At 51.7% G+C, this 22,490-nt stretch overlaps 1 protein-coding gene across 11 annotated transcripts in view; it reads right to left on the bottom strand.

Annotated features, from left to right (window-relative positions):
- TTC7A (tetratricopeptide repeat domain 7A) overlaps positions 1-22,490 on the bottom strand; it is a 159,649-nt gene that overhangs the window by 76,797 nt on the left and 60,362 nt on the right. For 9 of the 11 annotated variants that reach the window (XM_054547586.2, XM_063713683.1, XM_054547585.2 and 6 more), the window contains 4 exons: positions 20,240-20,355; positions 5,672-5,750; positions 4,686-4,843; positions 4,009-4,072 (listed from right to left, as the gene is read on the bottom strand). In XM_054547586.2, the coding sequence (XP_054403561.1) occupies positions 4,009-4,072; positions 4,686-4,843; positions 5,672-5,750; positions 20,240-20,355 (417 nt within the window). Of the gene's footprint in view, positions 1-4,008; positions 4,073-4,685; positions 4,844-5,671; positions 5,751-20,239; positions 20,356-20,984; positions 21,011-22,490 lie in introns of those variants that run through there. The other 2 variants (XM_024242703.3, XM_054547588.2) reach the window with 2 other exon arrangements.

Below are 22,490 nucleotides of genomic sequence, written 5' to 3' on the forward strand. Positions count from 1 at the left end.
ATGAATGAATGGGTGGGTGGATGGATGGATGGTGGATGAATGGATTAATGGGTAGATGGATGGATGGTAGATGAATGGATTAATAAGTGGATGAATGAATGGTGGGTAGGAGGATGGGTGGATGCAGAAATGATGGGAGGGTAGATGGCCAGAAGGATAAATGGTAAAGTGGGTGGGTGATAGATATATGAATGAATCAATGATAAGTACGTGGATTTTTAAATGCCATTTTGGCTCCAAAGATCCAAAACTAGGTCCAAAACACAAATCATCTTCAACCAGTTATATCTTATATCCCCCTCGCATTCCTGTGAAAGCATTAGTAAGGTTTCTATTTACCTCTTGAAAGACAAGGTCTCCCTCATTCATTCTGATCGCACATAGCTTGTAATAAAAACCATATCCAAGGTAGCAGCCCCACACCACACAGCCACTCCTCTGAGTTCCAAACCACAAAACAAGGAAGCCTGCAAACACCGTTTCCTGCAGCAGCTGCTCTGGATGTCCTGGAGGTGGAAGCAACGATGATGATGCCTCCTGGGTTGGCTCTGCGGAAAAAGCTTTCACTGCAGCATAATGCATTCTGCAGGTATTAGGAGAACCTAAGTAGCAGCCAAGGCCACCAGCTGCTGTTCTAGAGGTTTCTCCCCAAGCCCATCATTTGCAGCCAAACCCAGCCAACATCAAAGCGGGATGAGGAAAACCCTGCAGGTACATGGAGCCTTGGGCTTCAGCTGAGAGGTATCAGGGCAGGAGCTTGGGAGGCTGGTAGAGTGGAACCCATACCCTAGTCCTCTCACTGATCAAGAATGAGATTGGAGGGAAGGAGAATTTAAAACAAAGGCAGGAGAAAAGGCAGGTCTGGCCACTTGGAGAAACCATTCCCAGCCACAGAGGCCAGATCCAGCAGCCGGGGGAAAGGTCACTGCAGATGAAACACTAAAGCTAAGTTCATTGCCAATACTCTCCCCCAAATCCCTCAAGTTTCTGAATGTCTAACAGGCTGGGTGTGCGTAAGGGGAAACAAACCAGCCAACCCCACAAGAGGCGCCTCCTCCCAGCCTCAGTGCAAACAGCGTTTGGGCAGTGCCTCTGTTTCCTATGCCACAGGGAATCTCCCAGGACACCACCTGGCCAGCCAACCCAGACTCACCCACCCCCTAACCCCTAGTCTCTGAGGTAGGCTGCCAGCCACACTGTCTTACAAAAGGGAAAGAGCTTCTTGGAGGAGATCGCATACTCAGGAAAACCCACCTGGCTCCAAGCATGGGCCATGTTTCTGTAAAAGGCCATTCTCCGCTTGGAGGGTTTAGGGGTGGGTGGACAGCCTTAACTGAAAGGCATCTGAACTCTGTCCTGGGGACTCAGATCAAGCAGAGGCTACAGAAAATGACTTGGGAAGACAGAGCTCAGCCTCACTCCTACCAGGAGAAAAATAATGACCATCCTCACCCTGACAGGCTTGTCCCTTTTACAAAGCCCTCTGATTCCCAAAGTCACCTCCTTGGCCTTTTACACTTAAGACCAAGGATTAGAGCACTGGGCAAGGGAAGTACCAGAATGGAAGTCCAGGAGCCCTGCGTCCTGGGGCTTGGAAACTGCTGAGGGAGAAGGACGTGTTCAAGTCATGGCTTCAAGGCTTATTAGTATACGACCTTGACCAACAGCCATACCTGTCCTGGACCTCATTTCTGTCATCTGTAAGATGGGAACATACAATATTAGACTGAACTATATGAAACTGTTGTTTTTGCAGGTCATAAACAACTGAAAATTGGCAATTTCATATGACTCAACATAACGCTCACCTCATCAGCTTGGAACCTCCCTAGCTGAGAAAGGACCTAACAGATGACCCCGTTTTCAGCCTTTCACCACCTACCTGTAAATTGCACTGGAAGCCTCAGTACACAAAGGCCACAAAATAACCGGTGTTTAGGCCAGGTGCAGTGGCTCATGCCTGTAATCCCAGCACTTTGGGAGGCTGAGGCAGGTGGATCACCTGAGGTCAAGAGTTCGAGACCGGCCTGGTCAACATGGTGAAACCCCGTCTCTACTAAAAATACAAAAATCAGCCAGGTGTGGTGGCGCGCACCTGTAATCCAAGCTACTCAGGAGGCTGAGACAGAAGAATCGCTTGAACCTGGGAGGCAGAGGTTGCAGTGAGCCAGGATCGCACCACTGCACTCTAGCCTGAACGATAGAGGGAGACTCTGTCTCAAAAAACAACAACAACAACAACAACAACAACAAAAACCCTGTGTTTCCAGACAGATGATTCCAGTGCAGTCTCACTGGAGGGTGAACGTGGTGAAATGGCGGAGAGGGGATGGGAATACTGGTCTGCATCTGGGGTTCCATATTTCAAAACTAGGATTCAGTCTGTGGTCAGAGTAAGGGCCCATTTTAAAAAGTAAAAAGCACACTGTTCTCCCATGAAAATCAGATGTGGCACATGGTCCCTCTATCTCCACAGCTGCTAACCAGCAAGATGGCCCTTCCCCTGGGCAACCACTTATCCACCTCACAGGCAAACATTTTAGGGCAACACCCTGGCCAGCTGGCACTCCCATCCAAATATCCACACCCTACACAGAAACTCTCAGATCCAACATGGACCAGCCCCAGCTGAGGCAGGATGCAATCCCTCTGCCCCACAGGCCAGCGCCTGTTCCTATTTGCTGGGAGGCCTGAGGCACCAGAGGCAATCTGATTACCAATGCTATCTAAGCAAGCCCTGGCATCGCATGGTCCCAGGCATCCAAGGGAACATTCATTTCTGGCTGTTCAGGGATCCAGCTCATGGGATCTTGGTTTCTTAACCTCCACATCCATACACTGCTCTCAGATGCAACATTTTTTAAAAAACCTATTTCTCAACCTGGTGGTTCCCAGCTCACCAGCTCTGATGGGCCCCTTGGTCGGAGGACTTGGACCTGACCACGTAGATGACTCCTGTGTGCTTGGCTTCTGCTGCTCCTGCCCCACTCTTCCTGTGCCCCCTTTGGACCAGTCCAGTCCATCATTCATCTTACCACCTCCTCAACCACACAGCCACAGTGCACTCTCCTTTGCTGAGCATCCAAAGTGCTTAGCCCTGGGCAAACATTCCTTGGTACCATGGCCACCATAAGTGTGCAAGCACGAGTGTGTGCGTGCATCCACATGCGTGTGGTTGCCTCATCTTCCTGCCCAGGACATGAGCAATGGGTCCTGTAGAAAAGTCTAAACAGCCAACTTCATGTGTGCTTTGTCTAGCATGATTTGTCTTCTCCTCTGCGTTCTTTTCCCATAGCATTCACGCGTGGACATCCTGCATATTGTAGTTTTTGATTAATTTACTGCCTGCTTCCCTTTACTAGAATGTAAGCTCCACGAAGGAAAGGACTTTTCTCCATTTTGTTTGCTGTGGCATCTCTGGTGTCTACAGCAGGGTCTGGCACAAAGTAGATGCTCAATAAATAGCTGTTGCGTGAATAAATGAACTCCTTCCATAGGCACGCTTACCTCTGTGAGTACTGTTATATTACAGGGGAGAAAACGGAGGCTCAGAGAAAATAAGTGATGTGCCCCAGCCCTCAGCTAACACGCAGAACTGGAACCTGATTCCATGCTTTCTGACTCTGAAGTACACATTCCTTCCATTCCCTACCTGCCATGTTCTCATATCTGTCACAGCACCCGGCACACAGCTATGTAACATTTTACTGTGGCCTTGTTGATGATCATCTTTTTAATCCCAAAAAAGGTGGGTGGGGCCTTAGGCATTCAGTCTCCACTTATTTGGGGGCAGAATGCAGGCCTCCAAATGAAGCCTTCTACAGCCAATTCCAAACCTAATGAGCAAGACTTGCCGTATGGGGGCCGAGGGCCAAGAAGCATCTACTTTAGGAGTATCCCTGGGAGACAGAGTTTGGCTAGGTCATGGGTGGCCTGTACCTGGGCCCCACAGCCCTTCCCCACAGGGTCAGAGGGCCAGAGGCCCCTGAAGGACATCCTGGAGCTTACCATGGATTCGCTGATGAGGAGGAGCAGGAGGGCTTCCTCGATGTTGTCCTTGGGGCAGTAGAGGCTGAAAGACACAAATGACAGGCCTGGCTAGAGCACACACCTCACCAGACAGCACCAGTGACCCACCATGCCAGCCTTCTGCCCCGGAGTCAGCACCAGCCAAGTAAGGTGACCTCTTCCTGCATAATTCATGGGCACCGGATACCATATGCCCCAGAGTTATGGATCTGAAAGGCTGCGGTGGGTGGTGGCTGCTGGGCTGGAACAGTACGGATGCTCCCAGGGAGGAAACATTCCTCCCAACACCAGCACTGCAGGGAATGGCTGGGGCAAGGAGCAGGGAGAAGCCAGAACTATGCTCTGCTGGTTGGCGACAGACCGCACCTTCGATGAACGGCACAAGTGAGAGAGAGGTGTATCAGACAAGACTACTGGGAAGACAGGTAACCTCCAAATGATTTCTTTGGTCTCCGACTACCTTATAGGATTATCTCCACAACCTGGACCCCAACACCTGCCTTCTCTAGTTGATCTGGCTCCTGCTGAGACTGAGGAGGCTGGCTGGCAGTGTGCTGAGTGGAGACTGGAGGACAGCATGGGGCGAAGAGGAAGCCACCAGTGGGGACAGAACCCTGCATGAGACGTCAAGGCGCAGCAGGGCAGGCAGCACTTACTTGTCTCCTTCATAGAGGTGAGGTTTCCGCAGGGCCTGCGTGGCGAAAGAACTCTCCTCCTTGCCCATGAACTCAGGCAGAGGGTGGGACAGGGGGCTCCAGTAGCACTCCTCACTCAGGGAGTGCAGCAAGACCCCCGCCAGGTGCTTGGCCGCCATCTGGCAGAGAGGGAAGCACTCAGACCCAGGCACAGTTGTCAGCTCTACCCCAGCATGACCTAGAACGCCCTCTGCCCATCACCCAGCTAAACCTGCCCCGCTTGCAACGTGCGGACCTTTGGGTAGACCCCCCAACCCCACTCCCAAGGAGCCCCCTTGCTCCTTCAGTCCCTCCAACACTGGGGCTCCCACCCCTCTGCTGGCCTCAGACGGCTCCTACCTCATCTTTTCTCTTCTTTCCTCTCCTAGACAAGAGGAGCATTTCCTCCCTCTCCTGACCCTTTGGAGCCCAGCCCCACTCTGAGTATTCAGCAGGCCCTTGCAGTATTGGGAAGAGCATAATGACACAGGCATGGGCAGCTCTCTCTCTCAGGTGCCTTTCTGATATTCAACGGAGAATTATAGCCTGAGAAGCAGCTGCGGCTCTCTGGTTTGGACAAACTAAGGACTAGGAGGGCAGGCCTGTGTTGGGGCAGGCAAGCAGGGTCAATGTTATTTATTAGGATCACAAACAAATCCCTAAAAGTTCGCATAGCACCTTGCTAGTGGTGGTAGCAAGTTTGTCAACCCAGTTTGCCCAGGGAAGGGCTGGCAGTAGATCTGAAATCTGATTTAACATGAGGGACTATCTGCAATGCTGCGGGAAGAAGGAGGCTGCACCTCCCTGGCTGCGTGGAAAAGGATGCTGAGATTGATTACCAACCTCTGCCACGAGCAGGCAGGAGACCTACTGCCACCCCTGCTTCACAGGCTCCCTGCAAGGACGTCTGTTGTCTCCCACCAAAGCTGACTCCTGAATAAGCCAGCACCGCCAGCACCCCACATTACCACTTTAAAGTTCTGAGTTGCTTTGGTCTCCACAGTCCGCAGCACCTCCCGGAGCTCTCTCATGCCCTTCACGATGTTCCTGGTGGGAGGACGGCAGAAGTAGAGTTGTTACCAGCCTAGCTTGCAAAGAAGGATGCTCTCAGCACACCAGCAGACCCCAGGAGGAGCTGCCTGCTGGAGTTTTATTTGAACACATTCGATAACTGGAGTGAAAAGTTAGAGTTGTAACACCAGGACTTTAGAGGCCCAGGACATCAACAAAAAGTAGGGAGGATCCCTTTTCCCCTAGTCCCTTCCCCTCTTTCCCCCCAGCAACTTGGGCTTCCAGTTTACCACCAAAGGTGTACCAAGACTGAGTATCTCAAACAAGGTGTGACCTTGGCCTAAGAGCCTTGGGCTGGTGTCAGACTTTCTGACCTCAGTCAGCCTCAAATTCTCCAGCTTCACTTGCTGTATCCGGTTAATGCTGGATTCCATCCTCCCCTCTCTGTCCCTGGTACCATGGCCCCAGGCTGGCCTGCCTCACCTTGGGCCTTGATGACCACACTCACCACTTCCAGTCAGCCTTCTGTGCCTTGAAATAGTTTTCAAGCTTTTAAAAGTGTCAGCCATAGTGACAAATACATCTCACAGGGCAACCCAGTATCCACATACACTTCCCTGACATAAAACCGAAGTTTCTCGACACAATACCTATCTCTCCTATGTGCAATCAACACTGAGGTTTTCCATTTTCCTTCTCCCTCTACCCGTTTTGTAACATGTTGGCTGCAGCCCACTAAATAGATCTTGCATTCCCACTAACAGGCTGTGGCCCGCAATGTGAAAAACTGCTCCCACTGCGCCTTGGGGGTCTAGTAGATGCAGGAAGGTCACCTGGATCCTCTCAAGTCCAGCCCTACAGTGGCCCCAGGGCTCACAGAATAAGCCCTCAGCGTAGCTTCCTGAGGCTGTGGCGCCTGCCCCTCACCTTTCTCCCACCTCAGCCCCCAGCACTCGAGCAAGTCCTTTCTGAATGACCGCAGTCCCCTATACCAAGTCTCGGCACTGGCTTCTTCCACTGCCTTACATGGCCTTTCCCCACTTCATCCTTCAAAAGCAAGTTCCAATGTCACCTCCTCCATGAAGCCTCCCCAGACCCCTCCCCATGCTGCCCTGCCTGTTAATTCCTCTTCTGAAGCAAGTAAAACCACTCAAGGTAATTTTCTACCTGCAGGTCTGACCCTCGCACACTGTGGCCACCTGAGGGCCAGGCGCATCGCTCCTGTGTTTCTAAAGCTCTGCCCAGCAGCTCCTGCCACGTAGCACATGCTCAGGAAAGTGTAAGGGCTGCCCTGCTCATCCACTCAGGGGGTTCCCCGGATCACACCACACAAGGGAAAGCAGAGGCTGCTGGGCTGGCGAATTCAGAAAAATTAAGATCACAGAGGGTAAAGAGCCAAAGCTGGCAGCCAAGAAAGTTACATAAGCCCCTTCTTCAATTTCATGCACAAAACAGGCTCCTGGGGGCTTTGGGGCCTGGGAGCCATGAAAGGACACATTTGCAGATCAAGTCCCTTGCCTTCTGGAAAGCTCTGGCCTCAGGACACGCAAGCAAGACAGACCCCGGTCTTCAGAGTTGAGAATGGAGACTCCTGGGGTAGGATCAGAGTTACGATGACCTTCCCTATCCTGCCAAGTGCTCTGAAGACCTGGGAGTGGCAAGCAGGACAGGGAACCTCAGACCCCTTAGAGACCATCAAGTCTGGGTGAGGTCTGTAAAATGAAGACTTCACTTAGCTCAGTGTCTCCCAGACTTCTGTAGACTGCATACCTCATTCATCATGTTTACCACTAGCTGCCTATCACCAGTATTATTATTTACGTCATACTTTTCCTTATATCTTCCTTCTTCTTTTAAGGTGAGTGAATAACTCACCTTCCCTTAGTAATAACAGAAGTATTTTTTAAAAGTTAGTGTGCAGATCACTTAAAATCACATTGTGTGTCACTAGAAGTACTCGTCCCACACTCTAAGAAATGATAATTTATTTTATTTATTTGCAGAGATGAGGTCTTGCTATGTTGCCCAGCCTGGTCTCGAACTCCTGGACTAAAGTGATCCTCCCACTTCAGCCTCTCAAAGTGCTGGGATTACAGGCATGAGCCACCAACACGCCTGGCCAGAAACGATAATTCAGACAAGAGGGCCTCAAAATGTGGTACTTGGACTAGCAGCATCCATATCCCAGAGACTTGTTAGAAATGCAAATTCTGAGACCCCCACCCAGACCTGCTGAATTAAGAACTCTGGGGTGGGCCAGGTGTGGTGGCTCATGCCTATAATCCCAGCACTTTGGGAGGCCGAGGCTGGCGGATCACTTGAGGTCAGTAGTTCAAGACCAGCCTGGCCAAGATGGTAAAACCCCATCTCTACTAAAACTACAAAAATTAGCTGGGCTGTGGTGGCGCCCGTGCCTGTAGTCCCAGCTATTCGGGAAGCTGAGGCAGGAGAACTGCTTGAACCTGGGAGGCTGAGGTTGCAGTGAGCTGAGATCGCACCACTGCACTCTAACCTGGGCAACAGAGCAAGACCCTATCTCAAAACAAACCAACCAACCAACCTCTGGGGTGCCCAGCAATCTGGGCTTTATCAGATCACCAGGGGGGTTCTGATGGACACTCAAGTCGAGAACCACTGGTTTAGGGGATGCCCTGGGGTCTTCTAGTTCTCCTAGTCCAAGAAGTCGGGCTTCAGAAGGGACAATCTGACACAGTAACCCCAGCTTTACAGCCCGTCCCTAAGTCTGTAATCTTGGGAAAGTGAGGCAGCCTCCCTAAGTCCTAGTCTCTTTTCATTTCCTCATAGTGCTGTCAGGAAGATGACATACATGTGGCCCCAAGCACACTCAGGCATGTGGCAGAGGTTCATTAAATATTCTCTTCCTTTCTCCTTCTAATTTGGGTCTTGAAGATCATATGACTTATGTTTTGTCTTATGTTAAAATTTGGAAGTTTGGGAGCTAATGAGTAGGGGGGAGGATACAAGTGCCTGCAGGGACCCTTCAGCTTTGTGACCACCTTCCTCCTACCAGCCCTCTGCCCCACAGAGGACAGAAGAACAGAATTCCTGGCAGATAAGCCAGACCCAAGGACAGGCCCGGGCGCCCCACAAGAAGCTCCTTTGGTTCCACTGAGGCCTCTCTCTCAGGAAATAACCCAGAGCTGGAGAGCAGGCCATAGGCCAGGCCAGCTAAGGGGACAGCCCAGCACCAGCCACCACCAGAAGACAGGAAAAAGACAGACTGCAGCAAACTGAGTAAAAGGACAGACCTCACGAGCTCCCAGAAGACAAAAGAACTGGCTGATTCTGGGACATCAGTCTAGGACAACCCTGGCAGCTGGGCCCAACAGCAGCAGGCTGAAGAGGGCTGGACCCCGGGGCTGCCTAGGGTCCTGTGGCCCAGAGGCGGCTGGCAGGTCCTGGGACCTGCTACCAAGAGGCCAAAGCCAAGAATGACTGTGGCCCCTTCTTTCCACTCCACCGCAAGGACTGTCCTCTCTCTGCATTGTCAAATGAGCTCAGCCGTTAGCCTTTACATCATGAACGCTCTTGGACCAGCAGAGTGGCATTACCTGGAAGCTTGGGAGAAATGCAGACTCCTCTCCAAAACACACACACATACATGCGCACACACACACACACACACACACACACACGCACTCAATTAAGGAATCAGCACTGCCCCTTATGCATCTTAAATTCTGTATCTAAAAGTTGTGTCTTTTTACTACTTTCAAATCTATAAGTGATTCCAGCATATAAACTCCCAGGAATTCTTTAGCAAACCAAATAATCACCCTCAGGCATGTTTTGGGTAAATCCCAATATTTATTGAATGCCCTTCAAGAAAAAAAAAAAATACAGAGGTCCCAGTGGCCAGGGCTGTACAGGGAGAGATCTGGGGTCCCAGCTAACACTGACCTGGGAATGCCCCTCTGCCTCAGCTTACTCCTCTGAGAAATGAGAAAGCACACGGGGCTTCTCCAGGGCTCTGCAGATGGCCATGAGCCTGAGCAATCCCATCCCAGCTCTGAAGCTGCCAGTGCCAGGTGGAGCTGGGGCTTTTCCGAGCCATTGCTGGCTGCCCTGCCAGAGGCCAGCTTGAAAGATCTCTTTGTTCTTGTCTCTCATGCTGACCTTTCTGAGCAAAGCTGCCCACTTTTAACAATATCCAAACAGGGCCTCAAACAAACCCTGGCCCAGAAACAGCCTGCGTGGGGAGAAGCCAGGAAGCCATTTATTCCAAGTCAAGTAAAGCCTGGTTGGCCAGGAACAGAAAGAGAGATGTGGGTGTGACGATGGGTCAAGGACACGGCTCATCTTAGGGGAGCCTCTAGGTGGGATGTGCAAGGGGCTGGCAAGCTCCCCAGTCCCCTAGGTGGCAGCAGGCAGTGCTGCACGTTTCGCAGAGCCCTTTCTTTATCTTACTCAGTCCGTGCAGCTTCTAATGAGGTTGGTGAGGGAGGCAGGCTTCATTATCCCAGTACCAGCACAATGTGTGGTGCATAGAAGGTGCTCAAGAAATGATCACTGAATAAATAAATCCCTATGTTCCAACAGGAAAAAGAGCCTGGAAGATACCTGCCTTTCCAGGCTGTCACTTACTCAAAGGGAGAGGCAGGCTTATGGCAGGCACAAAAGGGTTCAGATTTTCCTCTCTTTTCACCCTGAGACCCCTGAGAAAGACAACACCTGTCTCTTGACCCAGCATGGTTACATTTTCTTTTCCTGGCCATGTGAACTCCAGAACTCCTGGGACTCAATTTGCTAAGTCTTTACAAAGTGCCAGCTGCCTACCAAGTGCCTGGTCATCAGCTCTGTTCACAATAGAGATTAGCCAAGTATTCTGCATACAGTTAGTGTTAAAAAAATATTTGGGGAAGACTGGGTTTGAGCTGAAACAGAGAATGAGAAACTACATGGAACTGATGGCTGAATGGAACCTAAACAGATACTAGTGCATATGGCCCTGGCCAGATGTCCGCATTCCAGGGCCAGTACCGCTAACTGTCTATGAAAGGTTACCAGCCAAAGACCCAGAAGAGCATAGCCAGTTGGCAGGTCCCAACAGCTGAACGGGTGAATCAGGGGACAAGGTCAGGTGAAGTTCAAATGGTCATCAAACTGTTCACCCCTGTCGCAGACCCAAATCCTCTGTTTCAAACAGAGGATTCCTCTTCACCCCCAGCCTCAGAATAGGGCTGCGACATTTCCCTCCTGTGGCACTGAGGATGTCATCCAGGTGCCGGGCTCTTTCCTTTCTAGTGAGGCGGGGAATGGGGGTGGGGAAAGTTGAGGAGGTGGTGCTAACAGTAGACAAAGGCTGTGCATTCAGAGGCTGAAATGGGCCTCAGAGGTTAGCCTGTGCCCCAAAGCATGACACAGAGCACCGGGAGGCTCTCAGAACGAGCTTCACTGTTGGGTGACTGTGGCCCTGGAACCCCAGATTTGTGAGAACAGCCTGACTCCTGTCCTCCCCTAGCCCTGCAGATACCAGGTGGCTGCTAGAACAAGGCAAAATTACTGATGGAACCCCTCACGGGGGTCACACCAAACAGCAGGCTGGGCTTTCTAAGGTGCGTTTGCTGCCTCTCCAACTCGGCATCCAGCTGGAAAGGGGGAGCAAACACACACACACACACACACACATACACACACACACACACATACACACACACACACACGGAAAGGGACAGTGCTTTCACCGGCCTGAACAACCTGCCAAAGCCCTGGGGAACTCCCTTAGAAAACACATCCACTCCCTTCTCTGTTGTTTGATTTTGGTGCAGTGAGCACATGTTGCTTTACTAATTAAAAAAAATTAAAAGAACAAGCACAAAACCTGCAGCCCACCTGGTTCAATGTGCATGGCCCAAGCTCACTTTGGGCCCAGAGCAAAGAATAGGTGCTGCCAGGTCTAGGCAGAAGGAAGGGAAAAACCAACTCAGAGAAAAATGGGCTCTTGCCCACTCTGGGTAAAGGAGCAGAGTCGGCTCACATTCTTGTTCTTGGGAGATGCCCAGGCACTCGTCCTAGTGCGGTTAGAGCCACTGACAGGGACAACCAGCTTCCCTGGCACTGCACGGTCCTCCTCCCCTTTCAGGCCCCCGCTGCTTCACCCCTGGAGCTGTTTCATGCAAAAGAGAACCAAGCCCATTTCTGGAGCCTCCCCTATAGTCTGGACCCTGGGCCCAGCAGCCACTGCCCGCCTCCCCAAAAAACATGTCAGAAAGGTGCCCCCTTCTGGTAACCCGGTGGCCGAACTGCCTGGGGCGAGGCTCCAACCAGAGTCCATGGCTGCCCTCTAGTGGCGGTGAGGGGAAGAGACGCCCTCCACCCCCACCCACCACTGGCTCCTTTGCACTGGGGCCTCCCAATTCCTGATGGTCCTTTCAGGCCTGTGCCTTCAGTTCTAGCTCAATTAGGAACCCTGTCATCAGCCACAGAGCAAGGGGCAAGAGCCATCTGGGGGAATCAGCTGCTGAATCAATAGGGCAAGACTCCTGGAGGAAATTAACATCCCTCAGACATCCTGATGAGGAACTGGGCAGCAGTCTCAGGCTTAGCCGGAGATGGGGAGGCCCAGGCTTTCCTGAAGCTCCAAGGAAAGCGTCTGGGGTCCAGCAATCGCAACCCACTGTACACAGTGGACAACAGCACACTCTTTAAATTAGGTCAAGTCCTCAATGGGAGGGATGAGCCGGACTCTGGGGGCGGGCACTGCCTGTGGCCATCTGGCCCCACCCTGTTCTCAGCAGGGTCTCCTTAGTCTTGCTGGCAGCTGGGTCCCCCCAGGCCCATGTGGGAATGAGCTCAGGCAGGAAGCAGGCTCCACCATCCCTCCCTCTCCCTGGGACCCTGAGGAACTGCAGCACCTCTGCTCCACTCTTGGCCTCTTGGGGTGAACTGCTCCTCAGATACTTTCAGGGTCCACCCCACCCCAGGCAGCACCCCCACCTCTCTGCCTCTTTCCCCCCCAGCACAGAGCACTGCCTGACCGTCTCCACCACAGGCTCGCCTCTGGGACGGTCACTCCACGGGGAGAGGGGACATCCTCCTGGCCACAGCTCAAACCCCGCAGTGAGGGTGGGGCATCTGGCCCATAGCAGGCACTAGGAGGCAACCCAGGACAGGAACTGAGGGCCTTTTTCTGGGCTTCATCACCTAAACCTGACTCCCCTCACGGGGTAGTAAGCTCCCTGAACACCGAGAAGGGTTTCTCCCTGCTTCCCAAACAACCCAAGAGGCCAGGAGGGCAGGATGGAACGTAACCAGCAGAAAACGCTGCCTGACTCCGCAGCCCTTTAACAGACCATTCAGAGCTGCCCGAATGCAAATGAGCTGACATCAGTATCGGACAGGTATTCTGCTTCTAGCACCTTAAGCTAAGACAGTGGTTCTCAACTGGGGGCAACTGTGCCCCCACCCAGGACACGTGCCAATGTCTGGAGCCATTTCCGGGTGTCACACTTGGCCAGGGCGAGTGGGGGGATGGTGCTCCTGGCATCTAGTGGGTGGAAGCCAGAGATGCTGCTAAAACCTACAGTGTATAGGAGAGTCCCATGATGAAGTTACCTGGCTCAAAATATCAACAGTACTGAGACTGAGAAACCCTGGGCTAAGGTATCTTTATATTATTAACTTCCTAACAACAAATGCATTAAAAAAAAATACTGAAACTGACGATTCACCTACAAGGATATCACTGTGACCAAGGGACAATGTGGTATTACACAGGCTCACTGATGTAGACATGCCATGGGCAGGCTTTGTGCTGGGCGTGGTGCCATGGGCTGGACAGACCCAGCTTCAGCACCAGGCTCATGGAGTCTACACCTGTGAGCTCTGACTTTGGGCAAGTTACTTAACCTCTCCTTTCTTCAGTAAAATGGGGATTGTATTAGTTCCTGCTTCACAGGATTATACAGAAAGGCATTTGCATTCTATCTGGCATGACGTAAGTATTAAGTATTCAACAAATATTAGCCACAATTACGAGGAAAGGTGCACAGAAATTATTTACAGTCCAGCCACACAGGCCGCAACTCCAGCTCCTCTGGGCTGGATGGGCCACAGGAAACAGACAGAAGGGCTGAGTAACTGCCACGTGTCCTGGGACTGCTACTTACACGCCAAGACTTTCAAGACTTTCAAATGTTTGGGCTGTTTCCTTGAAAAGAAATGATGACTCAATTTCTACCCCTCTTCAGGGTGGTGAGGTTGGGGCAGGGTGGAGCCAGGATCCTGGCTGTAAGGACCAAAACGTGTGCCTCAGGAAGAAAGAAGAGGAAGGGAGGGGGTGGAGCTACAGGAACAGAAAGTGACTGAAAGCACTTGGGCTTTCTCGGGGGTGATGGTCAGTCAACACCTCCACCCACTGCAGCACTGCATACCCACTGACCCACAACCCTCATGCGTGGCCTCAGCACAGAGTGGAGACAGGGGGAAGCAGGCTCTAGGGAGGGTGGGACCACCTGCAAGGAGACATCCTTTGAGAATGGTGATTCAGGGTCCCAGAGGGGTGGGAGTCAGCGCCCTGTGGATCAGTTCTATGCTCCCAGCTGTCACCAGGCCCTGGCTTCTCCCACACACCCACGGGCTGCCCAGGCTGTCCTTCAACGCCCCCAAATTTGGAAATGGCATGAGTTTCCAGGCCGCTCAGGCCCGAAGCTGGAATCCCAGTGGGTGAGCTCGGGCAAGTGGCTCAACCTCTCCAAGCCTCCCTCACTAGTGAATGGGGTCACCTGGCCTTCCCAAAGCACTATACACCAAGCACATGGTCCAGCCAGGCCCCCAGCAGAAGCATGACTGCCGCTGGTCTCTCTCCCTTTCCCTCCTGGCTGTCCTTGACGTTCACACTAAAGTCATACCTGCAGAAAATTCAGTTGTGGGGAAGGGGAGCAGGCAGCCCCTAGAGGTGGCTGTGGGGGGGCTCTCAATGGAGAGGAAGTTAACAGCTGTGAAAATACTCCAGGTATTTTGCATTGCTTCCCTCTCATTGGACCCTCACACCCTCTGGGACATGGACAAACAGAAGCCCCATCTTAGAGGGGAGAAAGCCAACTAGAGGGGCAGAGGGGGAACCTGTTCAGGGCCACAGAGTGGCCTCCAACCCCAGGGCCTCACCCTTACTTCCTCCAGATGGCGAGGGCACCCACCAAAGTTTTCACACCAGAAGCTGGGACACAGCACCTGCAGGGCATGAGCATCCCCAGGGGCTCAGCTCTGTAACAGGATTCCTGCTGTGGGCAGTGTAGCCTATCAGATAAGACCACCAGCTAAGAAAGTCAGCCGGGCCCTGTGCACAGAATCCTGGCTCTACCAAGGACAAGTCACTTTTGTTCCCCGTGCCTCGATTTCCCATCTGTGAAGCAGGGATGCTAACTATGGCGCTTCCCTCAGGGAATACTGGGAGGACTAACAGACATGCAAGTGCTTGGTGTGAATTTAGCACTTCCTAAGTGCATGCATTATCCTAAGAAATATCTCTGAAATGGATGAATGAAGGAGACAGAGTATTTTGAAATTAGAACTGTCCCCTCCCCACGAAATCCACTCCAGGAAGCTTTCATAGATAAGAACAGCCCCTCTGGCCTTCATGCCTATACAGGTCCTTGCGAGGGAGGGAGTGCAGGGTTCAGCAAACTGTTTTCTCTAAAGGGCAAATAAAGACAGCAAATTTTACAGACTTTCCCATAAGGTCCCAAATGCAGCTACTCCAGTCTGTGGTGAGATTATACGTAAATGAAGGGGCATGGCTGTGTTCTAACAGAAGTTTATTTACAAAAAAACTGGCAGCAGGCCACCCCTGCCTTACAGGCACAACTGCCCCAGGTCCGCGCCGGGCTTCATAAGTCACTGAGGAGTTAGAGTGGTGACCCCTGCTCCTCTCAAATCTCTGCAGGCAGAGCTGAGGACGGCCTCTCTTCGGGTCCCCCAGACTCATCCCTGGGAGCTCACAACTGGCAGTGGAAGACAAGGGGGCTCCAAGCAGCAGCCATCTGGGAGTGGTGGTCTCCAGCTTCAACTGCCGGGCCATGAAAACAGGAACCAGACCTCCAGGCCACCGTTTCTCTGAAACCAAAGCTCAGCAACCGAAAAAGGATCAAAAAAGCAGGTGGTGGAGGTGGAGCCAGGCAGCTGTGCTTCTCAGTGCCCCTGGGCCGTCCTCAGCCCCATCTCTGGCACAGGTGGTCCAAGCAGCCCAGGAGTCCATGGCGGGCCCTACCCTTGCGGGTGAACTGCCTCGGCTCTCCCAGCCTCCACATCCACATATTCCAGAGACACCATCACCTCCCTGGCCTACCACTTGAGAAATTACAGAAAGAAAACAAAAGGTGACTCATATTTGGGCCAGCAGCCTGTCCAGCTGTGGACTACACAAAAATAATAAAACAAATAATAATACTGGCTTTGATTTTCCTTTTCCTTTATTTCTATTTTTATTTATTTATTTATTTTTTTGAGACAGGGTCTTGCTCTGTTGGCCCACACTGGAGTGCAGTGGTGGGATCATGGCTCACTGCAGCCTCGATCTCCTGGGCTCAAGCAACCTTCCTACCTCAGCCTCCCGAGCAGCTAGGACCACAGGTGCACACCATGATGTCCAGCTAATTAAAAATAATTTTTTTTTGTAGAGACGGTCTCACTATGTTGTCCAGGCTGGTCTCAAACTTGCGGTCTCCAGCAATTCTCCTGCCTTGGCCTCCCAAAGCTGTGGAATTACAGGCATGAATTCCAGGCAGCTGTCATCTATCAGGCACCCTGGTGGATGGGTGGGTGGGCCTTCACATATAATTTGATCCCCACAACAACACTATGAGAAGGCAAGCACGGTCCTTACCACCACCTTACAGATAAGGAAAGCAGAGGTTCAGAGAGCTCAAGGGACTTGCCCATGCACACACAGGCTTGTCATAAGAGCTGGGATTCACTCCCAGGTGTGCTGACTCCACAGCTGTGGTTCTTACTCTCCTGTCTGCCAGGCATGAGGAGAGAAAGGGAGGCAGCCTGTTTCCCAGTAGGGGCCCTTCCAACCTATTCTTTTTTTTTTTTCTTGACAGAGGGTCTCACTCTGCTGCTCAGGCTGTAGTGCAGTGGCACAATCACAGCTCACAGAAACCTCCGCCTGCCAGGCTCAGATGATCCTCCCACCTCAGCCTCCCAAGTAGCTGAGACTACAGGCGCATGCCACTAAGCCTGGCCAATTTTGTTTATTTTCTGTAGAGACAAAGTCTCCCTATGTTGCCCAGGCTGACCTCAAACTCCTGGACTCAAGCGATCCTCCCACCTCAGCCTCCCAAAGTGCTGGGATTACAGATGTAAGCCACTGCTCCCAGCTCCTTCCACCCTATTCTTTCCATTTGGAAGATAGGGACTCGTGCGTGCCTGTCCCCACAACCGCAAGGGCAGGGTGGAGAGAAAGAGAAGAGGGCACAGGCCTCCCCTGGGCCAAGGGTCCTGCTGGGGCAGGACTGCCTCCCCAAGGCCCAGGTCCACCTGCCTGCTGCAGTCATCACAGCCACTGCCTCCTGGAAGTGACCTCACCACAGCCTGTTCCACATTCTGGACAAACAACTCCACCTCCTTCTCTTCCAGGCAATTGAGAACTCAAGCTCAAGGTTATTGATAAGCAGCTCCATTGGGCAGGGATACCTGCTAGATGGAAAAGCTGCCTGGGCCAGAACCATGTGCTTTGGTCAGAATGCTCCCCTGGCAGTCCCAGAGCACCTGGAGACCCACTCCATACAAGGGCACCACATCGAACAGTCAGCAGCTTCACAGGCCTTTGCCGCCTCCTAGAGATTCACGGCCCACCTCAGGCTCCGGTTCTAGAGAGTCTCAGAGGTCTTCAATCCATTGTTTCCCAAACTTATTTGGCCATGGACCCTCTCCTGCAGATTCCTACTGTCCTACAATCCTCAGCCTCATCCCACCCTCTCTGCCCCTCCCAGACTCCTCCCATTTCCCCTGCCCCCACCAAGGCCCAGATCAAGCCTGACCTGCCACAGTCCACTATGTGCCCAGCCCCACATAGCTCTGAGCCCACCTGCTCCTCAACCCCCACATCGAGCAACTTTGTGGGGAAGGGAGATAAGCAGGAAGAAAAGAGGCTCACAGCTAAGCCTGGGTGGAAAGAGCAAGCTACAAGCAGTGTGTCCTCTAGGATACTATTTTGTCGTGGTTGTTAAAAAAAAAAATACATCTGTGTATCTACACATAGAAAAACACAAAAGATGTATCAAAATGTTTAAAGTAATTATTTAAAGTGGGGGGGGATCAGCAAATTTTTTCTGTCAAGGGCCAGAGAGGGGCTGAAGGTTGAGCTGATCACCAGTGGCCAATGATTTAATACATCATGCCTACATAATGGAGCAGCCATAAAAACCCAAAAGCATGGGCTTGGAGAGCTTCCAGGTTGCTGGACATGCGGCAGTGGTGCACCCAGAGGGGCCCTGGACGCTCCGCATGCCTTCCGCATACCTAGCCCTATGCGCCTCTTCCACCTGGCTAGGCTGTACCATTTTACGTGGTATTGTACACCAGTCATCTAGCAAGTAAACTGCTCTCCTGGGTTCCATGAACTGCTCTGGCAACTTATGGATCTGAGAAGAGGTCGTGGAAACCTGATTTGTAGCCAATTGAGACAGAAGTTGTTGGTAACATAGGGACCTGCTACCTGTGACTGGTATCTGCTATGGAAGGCAGTCTTTCATGGGACTGAGCCTCTGTGCCCCTCCCAGACTCCTTCCATTTCCCCTGCCCCGGCCAGGGCCCAGATCAAGCCTGACGGTTAGCATCAGAGGTGAATCTAATTGTTGGAAACCCAGCTGGTGTCAGAGAACTGGTTGTGAGTCGTGGAAAAAAAACCCACATTTGGTCACAGAAATGACCTGTGTTGTATTGAGTATAAAGTAGGGCCAGGCACAGTGGCTCACGCCTGTAATCCCAGCACTTTAGAAGGCTGAGGCGGGAGGATCACTTGAGTCCAAGAGTTTGTGACCAGCCTGGGCAACAAAGTGCAACTCCCTCTCTACAAAAAATACAAAAAATTAGCCAGGTGCGATGGTGCATGCCTGTTGTCCCAGCTACTCAGGAGGCTGAGGTGGGAGGATCACCTGAGCCCAGAAGGCGGGAGTTGCAGTGAGCCGTGATCACACCATTGCACTCCAGCCTGGATATCAGAGGAAGATCTGTCTTAAAAAAAAAAAAGAGTATAGGGTAGAAGAAAACAGTAAGTTTGCTTTATCCGACTAAACAAGTACCATATGCAACAATCACGTATTCAAAAGCATGTAATGAAAAGAATGCATAAAGTGAAATATAACAAAATAAACAAAATAAATCAAACTAAAAATGGCACACAGGCCTCAGAGAACTCCAGGCAGTCAGTGACAAGAAAGCTGTGTGAGCCTGACCTTGGTTTCCTTGTGTGTGAGGAGGTGGTCACACCTACTGGGCCTGACCCATGGCCATGGAAGGCTGAGTGAGGCAGGGTGTGACCACGCACAGGGGATGGCTGCACTTGGCACCTATGGGTCCGCTCCTCTCGTCAGTGATGTCCTCCAGCCCCAGCCCATCGTGTCTGTGAAAGGTTGTAATGATGCAGAGGAAGGGGCCCAAAGCCTCAGCTGCAGAGACAGGCAAGAAACCTCAGCTCCCGCCTGGGAGTCCCCAGACTGGTGGAGATGTTGCCAGCAGACAGGACCAGTTGCGGAATAGCCTTGAAGCGACGCTTGCTGCCAATATGCACTCCTCATCTTGAAGCTTCTCCTTCCCCTGCTACCACCCAACACACCCCATGAAACAACCACTCCTGGCCTAACAACAGCCACCCCCTGGATTATTCAACAAGGCAGGTCTTGCTTCACCCAGGAGCAAAACCCTACGGAAGGCATTCCAGGCACTACGGTTCTTAGGTCTCAGATAGGTCAGTATTCCAGGGACCCTCAAGACAACCCACAGGAAAACAAGCACTTCTACTGCCTCATCAGCAGGGACAGCCACAGCCCCAGCGTGATGCCAGAACTTTACTTCTACCATACTTTCCCTCGTCCCTCACCACTCCTTAAAAGCCGGAATGAACAGGAAACTGCCTTCCCATTGGGTTTTTGGGGAACGTGAGGCTCAGAGGAACCAAATAACTTCATTCACACTGCAGACAACAGTAGACAAAACCAGACCCACTGGCCAGCTCACTGTCCTTTGCTTTTTCAACATCACCTTCCAGATGCCCTCCACCCTCCCCTCTTGAAATGCCCACTCCTGTTTCTGTTCTTGGCAGTCTCCCCCAAGCACACACAGGCTTTATTGCTTCTGTGGCTTCCTGAAGCGTGGCCCTTCCCACTAAGAACACCTCTGCACACTCCTGTCTGACAAGATGTGACACAAGCCAGTTCCCACCGATCCTCTTGGGAGAGCACGTGTGCACAGGCCAGAGAAGAGGGAGAGCAGCCTTAAGGCCACGTCAAAAGCCCCAGCCTAGGGGAATCGTTCTCCCATTCACTTAACTACCAGTGACCTACCCCTTCTTCAGGTTTTTCACATAGGCGCTCTGGAGGGCGGCTTCCAGGAAGTAGGTGAGCTCATAGTCAACCGGGTGACAGCCTTTCAGATGCCTTGATGTGCTGTTATTTGTGGTCTGGGAAGGGGAACAGAGAGAGAGCCATTGTCTCAAAGTTCTGAGGCAGAGGGTCACTCAGCAAGAGGAGGTGGCCTCATCACCATCCCAGTCCCAGCTGTTCAGGGGCACATTGTTGCATTCTCAGACCAGGCTTAATCTAACTCGCTTTAACTCAAAATATGTCTAAAGCATTCTTTCCCCATCCAACTGTTAGACGCCCACAAACCCTGTGTCTTTTTTTTTTTTTTTTTTTTTTTTAAAGAAACAGGGTCTTACTATGTTGCCCAGGCTGATCTCAAACTCCTGGGCTTAAGCAATCCTCCCACCTCAGCCTCCCGAAGTGGTGGGATTACAGGCATGAACCACTGCACTAAGCCCCTAACATTCATTCAACAATCACAGAGCTTTAAATTCATTAGCTCATTTAGTCCTTAGAGCAGCTCTATTAGGTAGGAACTGTCATCATTTCCATTTCACAGGTGAGAACAGAGAGGGTCTCTTCCTGCCCCAAGGCCACTAACGTGGCAGGTGGTGGCGGAGCCAGGCAGTCAGGTTCCCCTCTCTACTCTTACCCTCTACTGCAGGAGGACTTCCCTGTCTGTCCAGAGCCATGCTGAGCACCCACTCTTCAACCAGACAGCACTCACTGCCTGAGCACATGGTAGAGAGACCGCTTCACGCAGCACTGCTTCCCTGTTCTGTGTATGCAAACCTCAGCTCCCACCAGACTTCACTCCCACAGGACAGGAGCTGTGTCTCCTGAGTCTCACCACTGTCCATGCCGCACCTCCAGTTAAGGAAAGAGAAAGGGAAATGAAACTCTTACAAAATCGCCACCCAAGCCCAAATCTTACTTATGCCTCACAACAGTCCTACTGGGCTGGTTTCGTTTGCATTTTACAGATGAGAAAACTGAGGCTCAGAAAATGTCTAAGGTCAAAAGTGTCAATTATAGACGTGGTGGCTCACGTGTATAATCCCAGCACTTTGGGAGGCCGAGGCAAGAGAATCGCTTGAGGCCAGGAGTTCCAGACCAGCCTGGGCAAAAGAGTGAGACTCTGTCCCAATCAATCCACCAATAATAATTTAATGCCTAAGGTCACAAAGCTGGTGTCAGTCTGGACCTCAAACTCAAGCCTAGCCAGGTATGGATTCCAGGCTATTTCTACTATATATCAGTTAATTCATTCCACAAACATCTGAGTGCCTGCTATATGCCAGGCACTGTACTGCCCCTCTCAAGCAAGCATGGAACGTCAGAACATCCAGAGAATTCAGACCCCTCTGGTTCCAGGAAAAGCTGAGGAACAATTACCTCATTAACTGAGCTGTCGCCTAAAAGCCTCAGCTCTAACAGGGTCCTCCAGCCCAACCAGACAGGCCTGCCTTCTGTATACCATTTCCTTTGTCTAATCTGAGGGGAAAAAAAATCAATGAGGCATCCAGCTCCTCTTTCAGAATTCAAAGGAGATTTAAGAGAAGGTCTTAGTTCCTCAGAGGTCGGGACTGGGTCTCAGGAGGGACACACAGTATTTCTGAGGATGCACAAGATTCTGTGGCCTGCCCTCCCTCAACTTAAGATAACAACTATAGGGTCCCGTTTGTCTGCCCACTGCTACCAGGCACTGATTCCAGCCCTGGACATCATCATCAGACCTTTGACAGGGATAGTACAGTGCCTGGCATTATAGCTCATCGCCTTAATCCCCTTTTGAAAGTCCAAAGCCTAGGCTTCCAGCTGAGCAGCAGACTTTATCTTTTCCATGAAAGTTTCCTCCCAACCACATGCAATGCAAATATGAAAAGCTCCTAAAACACTACTACTGTCTAGCAGTGACCCATTCCCCCTTGGTGGAGGTCAACTCAACCATGCTGAGTCTCTAAGTGGCCCCTGCCAAAGAACGGGCACTCAAGTCCTAAACTTGCTGAGCCCATCGGTCATTTCTCCTTTCTTCCTGAAGTCCAATCAAGCAGACATCTTCTAAAGCAGTGGCTGTCAGCAGGGGGGTGACTTTGCCCTCAGGCGACAGTTGCCAGTAACTGAAGACATTTTTGGTTGTCACAACGAGGGGGGATAGTGCTACTGGCATAGTGGGGAGAGGCTAAGGATGCTGCTAAACATCCTATAATATAGACGGCAGCCCCCCGCCCTC

The sequence above is a fragment of the Pongo abelii genome, chromosome 12 (assembly GCF_028885655.2).
Source record: "Pongo abelii isolate AG06213 chromosome 12, NHGRI_mPonAbe1-v2.0_pri, whole genome shotgun sequence".
In the NCBI taxonomy this organism is placed as follows: Eukaryota; Metazoa; Chordata; class Mammalia; order Primates; family Hominidae; genus Pongo; species Pongo abelii.